The sequence below is a fragment of the Aspergillus tanneri genome (genome assembly GCF_003426965.1).
Source record: "Aspergillus tanneri strain NIH1004 chromosome Unknown AapTan_7_pilon_pilon_pilon, whole genome shotgun sequence".
In the NCBI taxonomy this organism is placed as follows: domain Eukaryota; kingdom Fungi; phylum Ascomycota; class Eurotiomycetes; order Eurotiales; family Aspergillaceae; genus Aspergillus; species Aspergillus tanneri.
Window position 1 is genome coordinate 2,255,982 of NW_022984634.1, and position 13,766 is coordinate 2,269,747.

General features: G+C 46.4%; 7 protein-coding genes across 7 annotated transcripts; 2 read left to right on the plus strand and 5 right to left on the minus strand.

Annotated features, from left to right (window-relative positions):
- Positions 1-73: 73 nt before the first annotated feature.
- ATNIH1004_007325 (uncharacterized protein) lies at positions 74-1,100 on the minus strand (the record flags this gene model as incomplete). Its single annotated transcript, XM_033571950.1, has 3 exons — positions 74-369; positions 663-691; positions 757-1,100. 3 exons carry the CDS (start codon positions 1,098-1,100, stop codon positions 74-76), a joined length of 669 nt encoding a protein of 222 aa, XP_033425265.1.
- A 384-nt stretch (positions 1,101-1,484) lies between these two features.
- ATNIH1004_007326 (uncharacterized protein) lies at positions 1,485-2,015 on the minus strand (the record flags this gene model as incomplete). The annotated part of the gene is made up of 1 exon (XM_033571951.1): positions 1,485-2,015. One exon carries the CDS (start codon positions 2,013-2,015, stop codon positions 1,485-1,487), a length of 531 nt encoding a protein of 176 aa, XP_033425266.1.
- Positions 2,016-2,686: 671 nt separating this feature from the next.
- On the minus strand, positions 2,687-3,045 carry ATNIH1004_007327 (uncharacterized protein; the record flags this gene model as incomplete). Its single annotated transcript, XM_033571952.1, has 2 exons — positions 2,687-2,913; positions 2,976-3,045. The coding sequence occupies 2 exons, from the start codon at positions 3,043-3,045 to the stop codon at positions 2,687-2,689; spliced, it is 297 nt and encodes a 98-aa protein (XP_033425267.1).
- Positions 3,046-3,472: 427 nt separating this feature from the next.
- ATNIH1004_007328 (uncharacterized protein) lies at positions 3,473-3,707 on the minus strand (the record flags this gene model as incomplete). The annotated part of the gene is made up of 2 exons (XM_033571953.1): positions 3,473-3,477; positions 3,530-3,707. The coding sequence occupies 2 exons, from the start codon at positions 3,705-3,707 to the stop codon at positions 3,473-3,475; spliced, it is 183 nt and encodes a 60-aa protein (XP_033425268.1).
- Positions 3,708-6,469: 2,762 nt separating this feature from the next.
- Positions 6,470-6,979, minus strand: ATNIH1004_007329 (uncharacterized protein; the record flags this gene model as incomplete). Its single annotated transcript, XM_033571954.1, has 1 exon — positions 6,470-6,979. One exon carries the CDS (start codon positions 6,977-6,979, stop codon positions 6,470-6,472), a length of 510 nt encoding a protein of 169 aa, XP_033425269.1.
- Positions 6,980-8,106: 1,127 nt separating this feature from the next.
- On the plus strand, positions 8,107-9,806 carry ATNIH1004_007330 (aminoglycoside phosphotransferase family protein; the record flags this gene model as incomplete). Its single annotated transcript, XM_033571955.1, has 4 exons — positions 8,107-8,152; positions 8,205-8,489; positions 8,549-8,926; positions 8,986-9,806. 4 exons carry the CDS (start codon positions 8,107-8,109, stop codon positions 9,804-9,806), a joined length of 1,530 nt encoding a protein of 509 aa, XP_033425270.1.
- A 1,590-nt stretch (positions 9,807-11,396) lies between these two features.
- On the plus strand, positions 11,397-11,732 carry ATNIH1004_007331 (uncharacterized protein; the record flags this gene model as incomplete). Its single annotated transcript, XM_033571956.1, has 1 exon — positions 11,397-11,732. One exon carries the CDS (start codon positions 11,397-11,399, stop codon positions 11,730-11,732), a length of 336 nt encoding a protein of 111 aa, XP_033425271.1.
- Positions 11,733-13,766: the final 2,034 nt, after the last annotated feature.

Consider the following 13,766-nt stretch of genomic DNA (forward strand, 5'->3'; position numbering starts at 1 on the left):
CTATACGACTGAACTCTGCAGTAAAAGCAATAACAGAGACATAACAAGAACGAAAGAAAGAGAAGCATTGGACCTAAAACAGAGGCGTTGGTGCCGAATTCTCATAATCAATGTTCTCGCTGGCACACTCGATCGGAGTCGACGTGCTGAACACACGATCCCAAACACGAGTCTGCTTTCCGTAATTATAACTCTTCTTCCAACCCTTACGATGATGCAGATCATGATCTTCAATGACCAGCTCCTCGCCAAACCAGCACATAAACCAGGTAAGAGGGTTCGGCGACGACTCGTGAAGTCGAAGACCACTTTGGCTGGCCACTTCCGCAAATATAACATAGAGCTGACAGATATGCCACTCGTAGAAACCTACAGGGAGACCCATGAATTCAGAGAGGCGTAGCTGATCAGCGGGATGGCTGCAATATTGAAACCCTCACTCGGCGTCTGCGTAGATAGTGAGAAGAGGGTTGATGCCTGATAAGTGGTGGGTTCGGTGGTATTTCCATAGACCGTTGATATCGTGCATAAGACGGTGGTACCAGTAGAAGCAGAAGTCAAAGATAATTCCATAAATGACTTCGACGGGAAGTAAGAGCCAGTTCATGGATGTCGGGGACGAGTGGATGTCGTAGGCGAGATATTGGTCATCGGGGACGTACGATGCCCGCCAGTAGGACGGAGATCAGGGCTTTGCGCATCCCGACGTCAGGAACGCCATCACGATCGTGTTGATCGCCGTTTAGGAAGTCTTACTGATGGCCTTGCTCGCGCAGGGCGCGTATCTCACGGGTCGTGAAGAACATCGAGGCGTAGTAGCAGAGGTAGGCGACAATGGGTCCGAATTTGCATCCCGTGTAGAGACGTACAGTTGGTGAATGACCAGTGGGATGCTGGCGTGTACGATGATACAGCAATGCAGCTGCCAGTCCGGGAAATATGGCACTTTCTCGTGCTTGCGATGTATGGGAAGCTCTCGGTCCACGTCGACGTGGTGGACGTTGGCCCATTCGAATATCCAGTGCGACAGGGTCCACTGTGTGCGGTCCTGACTCCGCCAGGTGGATTTCATCGAATCTTTGGGGTCTGGACAAATTCATAATAAATGTTTCTTTCTTTGTCTCCCTCTCTGTCTCTGTGGCTGAGCTGACGGCGGACGGGAATATGAGGCCTAATATTAGTATATAGTTATCATTAGCTACCTTGCCCCTAAAAACTGCATCGTGGTTTTTCTGCCATAGCCAGATGATGTAATCAACAAAGCAGTGATGGAAGTAGAAAATTAAGTCAAAGGATGCCGTGTCGTTTTCACCCATGTCACCGTTTCACCCTTCGTAGGTAGACCGAGCTCTATCTCTGTTGTCTGCAGTCCAACTCGGGACATCCTACACATTTCCACGGTGCGTGTGCATGGGACGTTTATACTACGCAGCTCATCAGATATCCCTTCATTTTTAGGTTAGTTTAACTCGAATTCATCCATATCAATTGCACATCGCAGTCACAATCTCGGGGAAATCCGGAAATTCCGCCTGCGCGGCATTCACAATCTCCTTAGTAGACAGCTTTCTCCCACGTGCAAATTTCTGGGCAATAGATCTAAAAGTCTCATTCCCCACTGTCTCCTTCTCTGGCTCTTCGAGGGCCTCAATCGGCCCAGACCCGTTCGCAAACACCCAAAGCAAATCTTCCATATCCCTCGCAATCACCCCTCGCTCACCCTCCGAGCCAAGGCAAATAATAGGCTGCTCAGCCACCTTGGCATTGGGTCGTATCAACCAAAAACCAACATAATCGCCTGATCCTGTCTGCCCGAAGATCCGGAACTGGCTGCCATCAGCTTTATTGTTACCGGTCCACAGCCGAAACCACCATTCTGTGTCCTCTGGGTCTTCGAATTCCTCGTAGGGCTCGAAGTCGATCCCGATAGTTTCGTCGGTTCCCTCGTCGTATTTGAATTCGAAGCCGATCGAGAATATCTCTTTTAAGGCAGAAGGAAGAGTGGAGCTTTGCATTTTAATGCTTTGAACGTATCATTTGTCTCACTTAAACGAGTTGTTTTGTGGTGGGTTATCCGTTGATAGAAATCTAAATGGTAGAATGAGTATTACTCATCAAGGGTGAGTATCGGGTGGTTGAATGAATGGAGATTGATTTAGAGAGAGTTAACGACCGATCTATAGATAAACATCAAGGGTTAACCTAAACTTAATATGGAACCGAATACGGGCGATCGTCTCCCACCATAGGATGAGGATTTATTGACATAATGGGCAGATTGGCAACTTACCCCTTTCCAGATTTCCAGGTCTGCATGCGATGTATCCAATATTGGTACTAAGTTGGATCTTTATTTTTGGCTGTTTCTGCATCACATACACTGGTAGGCCTAGCACCATGCTTATCTAGTCTTCCTGTCTTTTACTCCGTGTATGCAGTCGATCTATGGCTTTCCATAGGGCATACAGTCGCGTAGTTTACCCAATACCATGACTCGTCGTAGGGTAAACATTCAACCAACGATGATGCCGACCATAGCGTATCGTCAGATGGGGTGCCTAGATGATTTGATATTGTATATCATTTCCAGTTGGCCTTGGGCTACGACAGTCTCTCTTGATGGCTGCTGCCTTGAGAGAGCATAACAACGCAGCGTCGACGAATCGAATAGATATCCTTTTGATCCTCATCGCTCGTATACACTGAGATTCCGTCGATTCGCAGAGATATCCTTTCCAGTAAAAAAGACTCGCAACGGTTTCCTAGGCAGGAATCCCTCCACAACTTCGAGTATCATTCGCTCTGGCTTAGAGCGGTATCCCACTTTCCAATCGGAAGGTTCTTTGACAAGCATCGGAAGTTCCAGACTGCACTGATCCCACAGCTCCAGCCGTCTTTCTGCTGCAGGGTAGGCTTAAATCATTTAGTATTTGAGATGGTACTTACTGCTTCCTGGTAGGAGAATTTCAGGTCACCAAATTCCCCATGGACTATTTGTGATATCCGCGTCTCTTTGACGCCGTGGATGGTATCAGCCTCGGCCATCGAGTCATAATGGCATATTAGTTGCTCTCATTCATTGATCTCGAGGAGCGTAAAGTGGTTGTTTTTATGCTTAACTGGGGAGCAGTAAATTAAAAGGACCACATCCCCGAAGGTTTCCTTGGTCTCGTTCTGATACTTTGCAACATTCTCCGCCCAGCGTCTCAGCGGTAGGTCGATTGGTTGGATCTGATTATTGCTTCTAATTTCGTCTAATGGGATGCTTAGATCTTGCTTGACGAACGCGGGCTTCTCAGACAGATACATAAGAGCCATGATAGCTCAGATATCCAATCTGCCCGGGCGAAGTTGCTCAAAAATTTCACAAAATAGCTCCATACTCTCCTTAACCGCAAATGTATCATCACGATCAAACATTTTATTTAATACCTTCGTTTTCACACCTTCAATCAACCGATCAATAGCGGCATCAAGCTTACCGTTAGGGAAATGGTCTTTATGTGACCGAATTAACCTGTATTCCAACCTCCTGTGAACAGAAGAATTCTCACCACATGCAAGGCAAGAGCCACCTGCAGGTCGCGAAGCTCGTCTTCGGATATTAGCTCTGCATCTTCCAGATCCCTATAGAACGCATGTAGTTCTGGCAACCCATCCTTGACAAGTTTATCTAACTGTGCGGTCAGGATCTGAATCAATTTCATATTTTTTGCATCAGCCTGAATTTCACTAATTAAGATGTCAAGCTTTTCCATGCTTATTTTAGTATATTTCCTGTCCCCTATCAGCAGCGGAAGGGCATTAAACGTACACTTGTTTCTCACCAGATATTCCGGCTGAACAAAATCCCAAATCCAAGTTCTTTTACAAGCTTTGTACTGAGCTTCTGCCCTCTACTTAACTGCATGTTGATATGTCTTCTTTGCGAAACTATCTGGCCTACAGTTATGCTTACCAGGGCAGACGGAAAGTTGAATTCATCTACATCCAATGATACCCTTCTGACCCCACTGATCCAGGTCCCTCTTCCTGCAGCGCCTACTTGGCCGTTTTGTATTTGGTTTAGGACATGCATGGCAGCCCCTCGGCGCTCGGCTGGCTTGCCTTTTTTTTGTCTTGATCGCTGCCTGCGTAAGTCTCACCTGGTCATCGTACCATTGCCAAGCTCCCATAGACCCGAGCATGGTCAAGACAGTAATTTGGCTTTGCTGCGATGCTTCCATATCAAATACTTGCATCCGTATTTTGAGCCATCAGACCATTGGTTGCAGGCAGAGGGTTCGACTGGTCTCGGATGGCCCCGTTAGAATGACCAAAGGACTCATATGTATATCCCTGGGAACGCCATTCTTGTGTCTACTAAGCCGATGGATGTGCAGACAGCCTCGAAAGTTAAGTCCATAATGGAGCTTGTCTCTGTGAGCAACGGACCCGATATGGGTTGGCCGGATGAATTGATGCTCCAGAGTGGCACTGGCGTTTTTTCTCTACGGCTCTCCTGCCCCTCGGGGGAGGTGGTGCGGCCCTCTGTATCCTTGGAGCAATTGGAACCGGCTCCGCAGATATAAGGACAGAGGACACCCTCTGAGGTACTGACTCCGCATGGGGCAATGGCTTCTCGGACTTACTTAGTTCTGAGCTTGTGCTTACCTTGGAGCTTTCCGAAGAACCTTCTCTGCTTCACTACCACCGTCTTCGTGGGATGGTTGACTAGGCAATGGCAGTTCCATCGAATGCTTGCCATGCCTTTCGTTAGACACCGGGGCAGCTTTGTCTAGCCTAAACTGGCATCCGGTTTTGTTGACTGGAGCGCTACCCGGTCTGCGCTTTGTAGTCTTCGGTGGACGAAAGGAAGGATCTTGGTCTCTCTTGCGCTTCCCTTCGCAGAATGGAGAGTATTCTCCTGGAACGTTCTACCAAAGGCGTGAGCGGCTTCCCGGGCATTCTCACACAGCCGCCGAATGATTATGTGGAACTAATATAGTCAGTCGTAAGTGCCTTGTCAGTAAATTTTTCAACTTACCTCAGGCACATTTCGAAGATTGATGGCTGGGAACAAGCTGCCCAAAAAAACTCGTCGGCGCACCCCTGATTCCTGTTGGCTGGTCGGGAAAGTAAGCTGAATAGTTTTTATATACTAATCGAATACATAAAAAAAATAAATATGATTCCTGCCGCTCATTTTGTATAAAGCCAAAACGAACATAAAACGTTAAATTAGTTGCAGTTGAGCCGACAATATCAAGCAGCGGCAGGGATTCTGCAACTAATGTTAAATACAAACACAGTGTGTTGCAAATAATGCAATAATATGATTATCTGCATCTGTCTTCCAATTAAAAATCCAATTCTCGTCATCAGGAAGAGACGATAGTAGTGCTTGAATAGGTGTTCTTCCGTCCAGGAATTCCAAGCGCATTTTTTGTCGAACATAGTACACTTTATTTTTGGAGAAATAACTACTTTAGTATGTTGTCTGCGGATTTCAGAGACAGTATTCTTTGCAGATAGGCCTTGCTGTATGAGCTCTTCACTTTCGGGATAATGTCGCCTGGCCTTAAAATTGCGGTATGCAAGGACAGCATCATTTCAATTAGCCCATGATTATGAGTAGGATTTTGAACCCGAATCCCCCATTCATCTCTTGTTTTATTGTATGCAAGGATCATATGAAAAGGACAATCATTTAAGCGGGTAAATGTGTTGCATACAGGATTGTCTAGGCGAGATGATAATAAGATCTCCACACAGACAATTTGACGAATATAATCATCGCGTGAGATTGAGTGAGCAGTCTTAAAAATTTAGTGAATCTACGGTATGTCAGAGGAACTGGCATCAGAATAGAGGAACTGAGTAAGTGCGAATTGAATGAGCGACTTAGTTATCAAGCAGAATAACTAGACACATGCAACATATATATAGCTAAGTGAAACCCGCACTAATAACCGAGTTATCTTGTATGGAGGTCCGAGCCATATTCATATCAAAAAAGAAGCCATGTTTGAAAGCCCATTTAGTGTAGAATGTAGACAACTTAGCTAGATCCTTCAGATGAACTGATTCCGGTGGTTGAGGTGGTGGAATAAAGGTCAAATTGAGGTGTAGTAAAGGTAGGCAGATAGGCAAGGAAAGAATAATTGTCACATCACGTACCGCTTCCTAGGTTTAGTTGGTAGTGCAATTGGAAGTCCGGGTAGTGCGAATAAATAGAAAGTCCCCTAATGTATAATCAAGGAGACTAAGCTGTGATAGCTATCTGAGCAAGCTTCTCAAAATCCATCTTCGCTCCCAACAAAGCTTGGAAGCCAACATCCAGCCCCAGCTCCTTAGACAGCCAAGTACGTAACTCCACCCCAATCACCGAGTCCACCCCATACGACCCAATTGAGCTACCACGCATCTCGAATTTCTCGACTGGTAGTAGAAGGATCTTAGCGCACGCATTGCGCGATGATGTGCTGTGTCACGGCTTCGACGGCCTCTTCGGGTGACTTATCCGCCAGAGTCTCGAGGAATCCGCCACCCCGTTTTGGTCTTGCTTACTGCTACTGGTGAGAGTGTCGACTGATCTGCGGATCTCGACGAGTCGGGCGTCGTTGGCCCAGTATGCGTTTGTCGTTTGTGCTGCGGTCATGGCTGCTGTTAGCGCGACTGGCTGGAGACCGAGCACGATCTGTGCTTCACCAAATTTCGCATCTTCAATGGATGAATGAGGTTCCTGCAGCATGCCTGCTTCAAAAGCTTGCAGCATCTCGCGTTCGTCAATTCCGTACATCCCTTTGCGGCCCAGAGAGACTTCAATGTCTTCGTTCTCCGCCACGACGCCGACATCGTGAACCATTGGCAGGGCGATGGAAGATGTGGCTAAACCGTGCTTACGTCGGTACCAAGCCAGCGAGTCAAGGTAACTGTTGCCCGCACAGTAATTGGCCTGTCCTGGCTTTCCGAGCACAGCGGAGATGGAGCTGGTCATGACGAAGAAGTCTAGTGCTGTACCTGATATCCGTGCCTTCCAGTGCTCCCGTAGCTATGATATCAGGTTTGCGCTGTTTGCAGAAAAGTAAACCATGGGGTATACCCAGCTGGGTACTTTTCAGGCAACAGAAAAATGAAGGCATAATGTGAACTATTATGGCATTATTATACCAGTATTTACTCAAATTTTGGTCACATACTTTATTGTATATAGCATCTACCCTACTGACTAATAGGCTTTAAAGCGCTCAAAAGGAAGTCTGCTAAAAGTCTCTGTCCCAGGATTTGATCGCCTGTCCATCGTTCCAGAGGATAGCGATTTGCCGGCTTAGTTTGGTAAAGGACATACTTGTAAAGATCTGGATCAACTGCCGGCTATGTATTGGCCGAAGTTCTCTGCAGATATTACTTATCAATCGACACTCCCAAACACGAAGATCCCGGTATGAGGGCATAAACCGCGTTGAGTAAACGAAGGAACAACAGTTACAGTACGAGGAATAAGAAAGAGGATGCTTGGGATTCCACCACCAACAATATTAACCCAGTGGTTCTAGCAACACCCCTTCCCATTTTAGTTGCTTCTCGGTGGCGGCTATTCCCAATGAAGCAGATAGTGGCTGCTCCAGCCAGTTTTTCAAAATCAGCGTTTATGAGGCCTCGGCGCCTTGATATGCTTAGAGTTAATAATAGGAGTCTTGGGTGGGTTCACCCATGTGGGTCTACCCACGGGGGAACTCCCACGGGGGAACTCCCAGCGCTCAGGGTTTCGCTAGCGCTAGGCCCGCCCCATCTGGAACCTCGTAGTAAAGTGGAGCGCATTTGAATCAAATGACCCTTTGGCGGTGAGATAAACAACCGCCCTGGAAAACCCCCAGCAGTGGAGAGCCTGTTGCCTTGTAACGACGGGCCAACCCAACAGAGATGATAGAGGTATTTATACTCAGCCCCCAGACATGCTAGTATTCCATCCATAGACTTTTCGACGGATCTAGCAACCCAACGCAGATGCCACGGATTGTGAGACATTCTTTTCTTTGGATGTTGCGAAGTCAACTTGGCCGAACTTCGTCTTCACGCTTTCTTCCTCCATCTATGATTTTTCATTTCCAGCCCGTCCATAGCATGCAGACTTCAACCGCAAATACGATGAATGTAGGATTAGGACTGGGTGGGCCGCTTGTTTTTATGGTATATTTATTCTCCCGTTGACGCGACCCCAGATATTGAGCCTCATGCCTACACGAGCGGTCGCTGGTTGCGGCGTGACAAACTGGAGACGGGCTCGCGCTACATCGAATTCAACTTTGGCGCCCTTTGCCAGAAGGTTATTGAGCTATGTCCAGGAGCAAGTGCTATCGTAGCTTGTCAAAAAATTGAAGGAGGCTTTAATAGGGTCTTTATTTTCACATTGAACAATACTAAGAAAATAGTGGCCAGGCTCCCGTTTCAGCTGGCAGGACCTACCAGGCTGACCACCGTTTCTGAAGTTGCCACGGTTAGCTACTGTAAGTTTATAATAATCCCTCGCTGATTAGCCTGGGTGCTAACCAATCAATACTTTTAGTACAAGCAAAGACGAGTATCCCCATACCAAAAATTCTCGACTGGAATCATGATGCAAGTGACATAAATAATACTGTTGGTAGCGAATACATAATTATGGAGCATGCAACTGGCGTCCCACTGCACGAAAAATGGCAGACAATGTCAGGCGACCAGCAAGTTAGGTGCATAGATGCAATCTACCGGACGACAAAGGAAATAGTTAATTTGGAATTCCCAGCTTTTGGGAGTATATACTTTGACAATGTTCTTGGCTCTGCTTGCAAACAGCTGTTAGTTAATGGTTTCTGTGTTGGCCCTCACTGCAGTAGTCGGTACTGGGATTGTGATGCCGGGGAACAGAGGTATTATTACTACGCGAAAAAAAATTACGGACCGTGTAAGTTGCGGCAAGATTTCTATTACTTATGTAAAACTACTTACACCATACCTTAATAGGGCTGAGTATTGGCGAATACTGTGATGGACTTATCGACGCCGGTCTATCGCGGGTCCCTCCAGTGGATGCAGAGCCTGAGAAGAGACCAATCTATTATGGATCGGCTAAAACACATTTGGGCCTTCTTGAATGTGCCCGGTCTGTGCTAAAACAAATGGCCATGGATCCTCGAATCCGTAATTCTGCCACGCCAGTGTTGTTCCACCCAGACCTACATATAAGGAATATATTTGTTTCGGAAGACAACCCTTCTGTTATTACGAGCATTATTGATTGGCAGGCAGCTAGCATTGAACCGGCGTTTTGGTACTCAAATAAGATTCCGGACTTTGCAACAGGGAGTGAAACATGCACAAAAGCTTTTGAACTCTCTTCGCAGTTCCTAACGCCCAAACTCTCAGGCCCAAGGCTGATGAATGACAGCCTCTTTCGACCATTTCGTTATTGTTATAGGACATGGAAGGATGGTGCAGTGGCCCTACGCCATGAGATAATTAAAACTACTCGGCTTTGGAAAGAGCTAGGATTTAAAGGTCAATGTCCTTACTCTTTACCCGCACCAGAAGAACTTGCGAACCATGAGAAGGAATACAAGCTTTTTGAAGCGGCACAGCATTTGCGGACTGATTTGTCTGGCTTACTAAATACAGCATCAGACGGTTGGGTGCCTTCAGATAGTTGGAAAGCGACTAAAATAGCCCACAAGGAACTCTTCGATGGGATGTTGCAGGCCGTTTTATCGAACCCAGATTTGGATGATGATGAACCAGTCAAAGATGAATTAACTCTAAGGTCAATCTGGCCATTTGACATTGACTAATAAAAACAATTTTTCTGTATCAATATTAAGATCACACATCGCCGCATTTGACATTTTTACAAGGGTCTCCATAAACTGGATGTTTGGTCAACATTAATTGTATCTAGTCAATCTTTGATCGTACTGATACCAAGTCATGTGACAATTAACTGCCATTTACTGCGTCTCCAGGTTCCGATTCCAGTACGGGAGAGAATTATTAACCTTATCCGCTCGTGCGGCAAATTTGTGTCGGGCTTGAACAGTTCTCCACGCTTTTCTCCCTGTAAGGCCATTTGGTTGTACGGAGTTCGTTATTTGGTATAGTTTATCTGCTGATCGAAAACCTTGTGAGGATCATTATCGACGAGGGGGAACTTTATTCAGGAAGGCCTTTGAATTCTGCCAGGAGTGCAACGCGGACATCTCGATGCTGGTCCGGCTAAAAGATAACGGCCAGATTTACGTGTTTAATTCGAATGAACGATGGATTCCTTCCCAAGAAGAATTACTAGGTGTTAATATGAAGTTTTCTAAACGAGACTAATAAATTTTCAGATACTTTACTACGCCACACCCCTGTGGATACCCTGGCAAGAGCTGGCGGCGAAATATGATTCATGAACCAAAAACAAGCGCAGTTACCCATTGTTAGCGTAGGCTATTATGTAGGACATCAGTTACCCACTGTTAGCGTAGACTATTGCGCAGGATATCAGTTATCCACTGTTAGCGTAGGCATACAATTGGCGTAGGCTATTGTGTAGCGTAGGTCATCAGTTATCTACCGTTAGCGTAGGCCGTAGCGTCGCCATTACATTAGCTATTAATTTGTAGTTAAGGGCCGGGGGGACCATAGATGGTGTCGGTCAAGGCCATGCCTCCGCCGATGCATCTCGTGGTCTAAGCAGCTTATTACAGTAGTCGTGATGACAGTCATCCCGATCCAACATTCCAACCCACAGAACGGAAACGAAAATTAGTCCAAAAATTGAAAGAAAATAGGAAGAATCTTCTATGGCTTTGCCCACCTCGTGACCAATAATGATATCTCCCAACTTAACTCTATCCACCACTGAGATAGAATCTCGATAAAGAGATAAAGAAAGATACAGGCAACGCCGAAAACAAGCTTGCCTATAATACGTCTGTATTCGACGGGCTCATATAGCAAGATCGTTTCTTACTTTTGGGTTCATTCCGTAGCATAGTGGCTAGCATGGGTAGCTGATTGGCTCGAACCTACCCACCAAATATGAGCTAAAAACGGCTTTTGAAGGGAAGATAGCACAGAGTTACATATACGCAAAAGAACAGACCAGCATTATACGCCTGAGTGTTTGAACGCCTGAATGCCTGGACGCTTGGGTGTCTGAACTAGGGTAGGCGTCGATATTGATACCGTACTCGACCATGGTCAGACCAATTTGATGCATGATCGGAGGCAGTTTGGATGGAAGATTAACCATACCTAAGGTGATAAGGGTGGAGGATAGGGAAACCGATCTGGCGTTCTGTCTTAACGATGACTTGGATATAAGGAGACCCCGAAATGCCAACATAGCTTCTCCGGGTGACTAAAAATCATTCAAGGCAAGAAGTCCTGCCATCATGTCCGAGGGCGGTACGTTATTGGCCTGCTCAAAATTTGCCTGGATTTGCCGGATCTGGACAACGCCAGCGACTGCGCACCCTATGTTCATCGATAGCATGGCGCTTGAACGCCATTTTATGCAACAAGACCACTTCGCACCAATTGCACTTGAGCGGCTCTTCGTTCAGATAAAAGGCGTCAAAGTGGCGCGTAACACACCCGGCGTCATGAAACATCTGACAGCGAGTGGCATCAGGCAACTCCTTATTCGCAAAACATTGAAAGCAAGCTTCTGGCTCGTCAGACTTCTCCAAGTATTCCTTGGTGGCGCGCAACGGCTTGCCACGTTCTGAAACGGGCACCACTTCGCATGCGCTGACACCGTTTTGGACTTGGAGTAAATCTTGGCTTAAATGTAACTACGTACACGCAGCTCATGACATCAACAGAGTAAGAGATTACTAAGACAGCTACAAGATGCTAATTAGTTCTCTAAAGACATCTTTCTACCTCTGAATCAATGGTGCCTAGACCGAACTGGCCAGGAATGGATGCATTGTCGACCCACTCCATCAATCGCATCTCTTGCGCTTTGAACTCTTCTCCAATGGAATTGTAAACTTAAGGTTCCTCGACCAACGCACCTGCAGCGATCTTCAATTCCTTCGAGTAAAGACCCGACAGATGATGATTGCTCCTAAGCCAATTGCTATCTTGGGCTGGCCAAAAACCCCCAGTAATTCCCTGTATAGCCCTATCGAGCCCCTACAGAGGTGAAATGAGTCTGCTGGAGTCTGAAACAGTCGATCAGCTACATATGAATCCTAATATGTTGGTGACAATAACAATAAAATATCTTAATATGTGCGAGGTAATTGTTTACAATAACTAAGGGATGAGCATGTCATCCATTTTAGCCTGCTTTCCGTGCAACGCTATTCCGTCCTCCTTTTGTTAAGGGTCGTACTCCAGTATACTTGGATTGAGCCAGAGCTTCTTCCCGGATATTGGCCCGAGAATACTTTCGTTACTTCTGACCAAGGTCGTCTCTCATCTCTTCGTAACTTCAGCAGAAGTTCTATCTCTTTAGTTGACCATGGCATGCCCTTCCTGGAGTTTCCTTGAGCCTCGCTGCAATCCTGCTGAGTTTGCGAGGTCTGATGTAGATTTATAGATTTATCAAGCGATTATTTAACCACATATCTCCACAATTGCATGTTGTAGAGACAGGGTCAGACAAACTTGGTAGTACACCTTCGAACAGCTAAGAAAGTTATCAAGTGGCACAGATATAAAGTAAAAACAAATGTTGGCAAAGGCGTTTTCACTTAAAGGTGACGTAGAGGGAGCTCGACGCCGTTTTGAAGGCTGTAGGGCTGATTGTTGTTTTCTTTGCTTGCGGGACTTTGGCTGCTCGCAGCCGTGAACACTCTCGCGCTGAACATCAGAGAATAATGGGTCATCTTTGGTGCTGTGAGTGGAGTGGCATTTTTGGTTAGCCTGTCTGTGAGGGCGATGAACTTTTAGCGGATTACCATCCTAGCCACTTGACCTTTGGCGGAACCTCGGTGGTGGTCAGATGCATCGCTAAAAGTGGGTAAAGGTTCAGGATACAGACATATTATCCCTGGGACAATAAGGCTATTACCTTGCTGGGCAGGTTGGTGTAGATCTTAAGCCACCCAGGGACCATTATCGGCGAGGATTACTGGGTCAATAGGAATTGTATTCTGCAAATCTTCCAGCCCGAAGACCTTTTCCAAGCTATCGTCCGAACTTAACATACTTGGCGACGATGGATCATCCCCTGGGACATCTCCCGGAAAGTAGGGCAACTCAGTCGGAACGTCAGTGGCATCTTGGAATTCACGGGGAGGTACTAGACCCAAATTCAAAGTGCGATGTGCTAGATCTTGCAGTAATATGCCATACTTAAAGTTGTCTAGATATGGTGTATTGGGTGGTCGTAGCGATGTTTCCCCTTAAGATTGGGAGCTTAATGGCATACATAGCCGAGTGCTTGCACTAACATGCACGCAAACTTCAGCCGGTGGCCGTGCAGGGAGGCGATGTTTGGGAGATGGCAAGGTAGGTAAAGTGCTTGGGATGGAATTATACTGGGGTTTGGGAATAGAAGGACTGTTGGGTATTGGACTGCTGGGATTTAGGGATTTATGTACTGTTAATGAGCTATTGTAAGGGGGGATCCATGGCTTGAAGTTATTTAGGTGAAATGTAGGGAACATTTTGCAGGAAGCAGTGTAGTTGGGGGTATATCCGACGAGAGGTGATTGGAAAACTAGAATTAAGAAGTGCGAGGAAAGGGCGTGGATAATACACTGTCCCCAATGTTGCAGGTTCGATTGGCCTTCTTATACCTTGCCTTG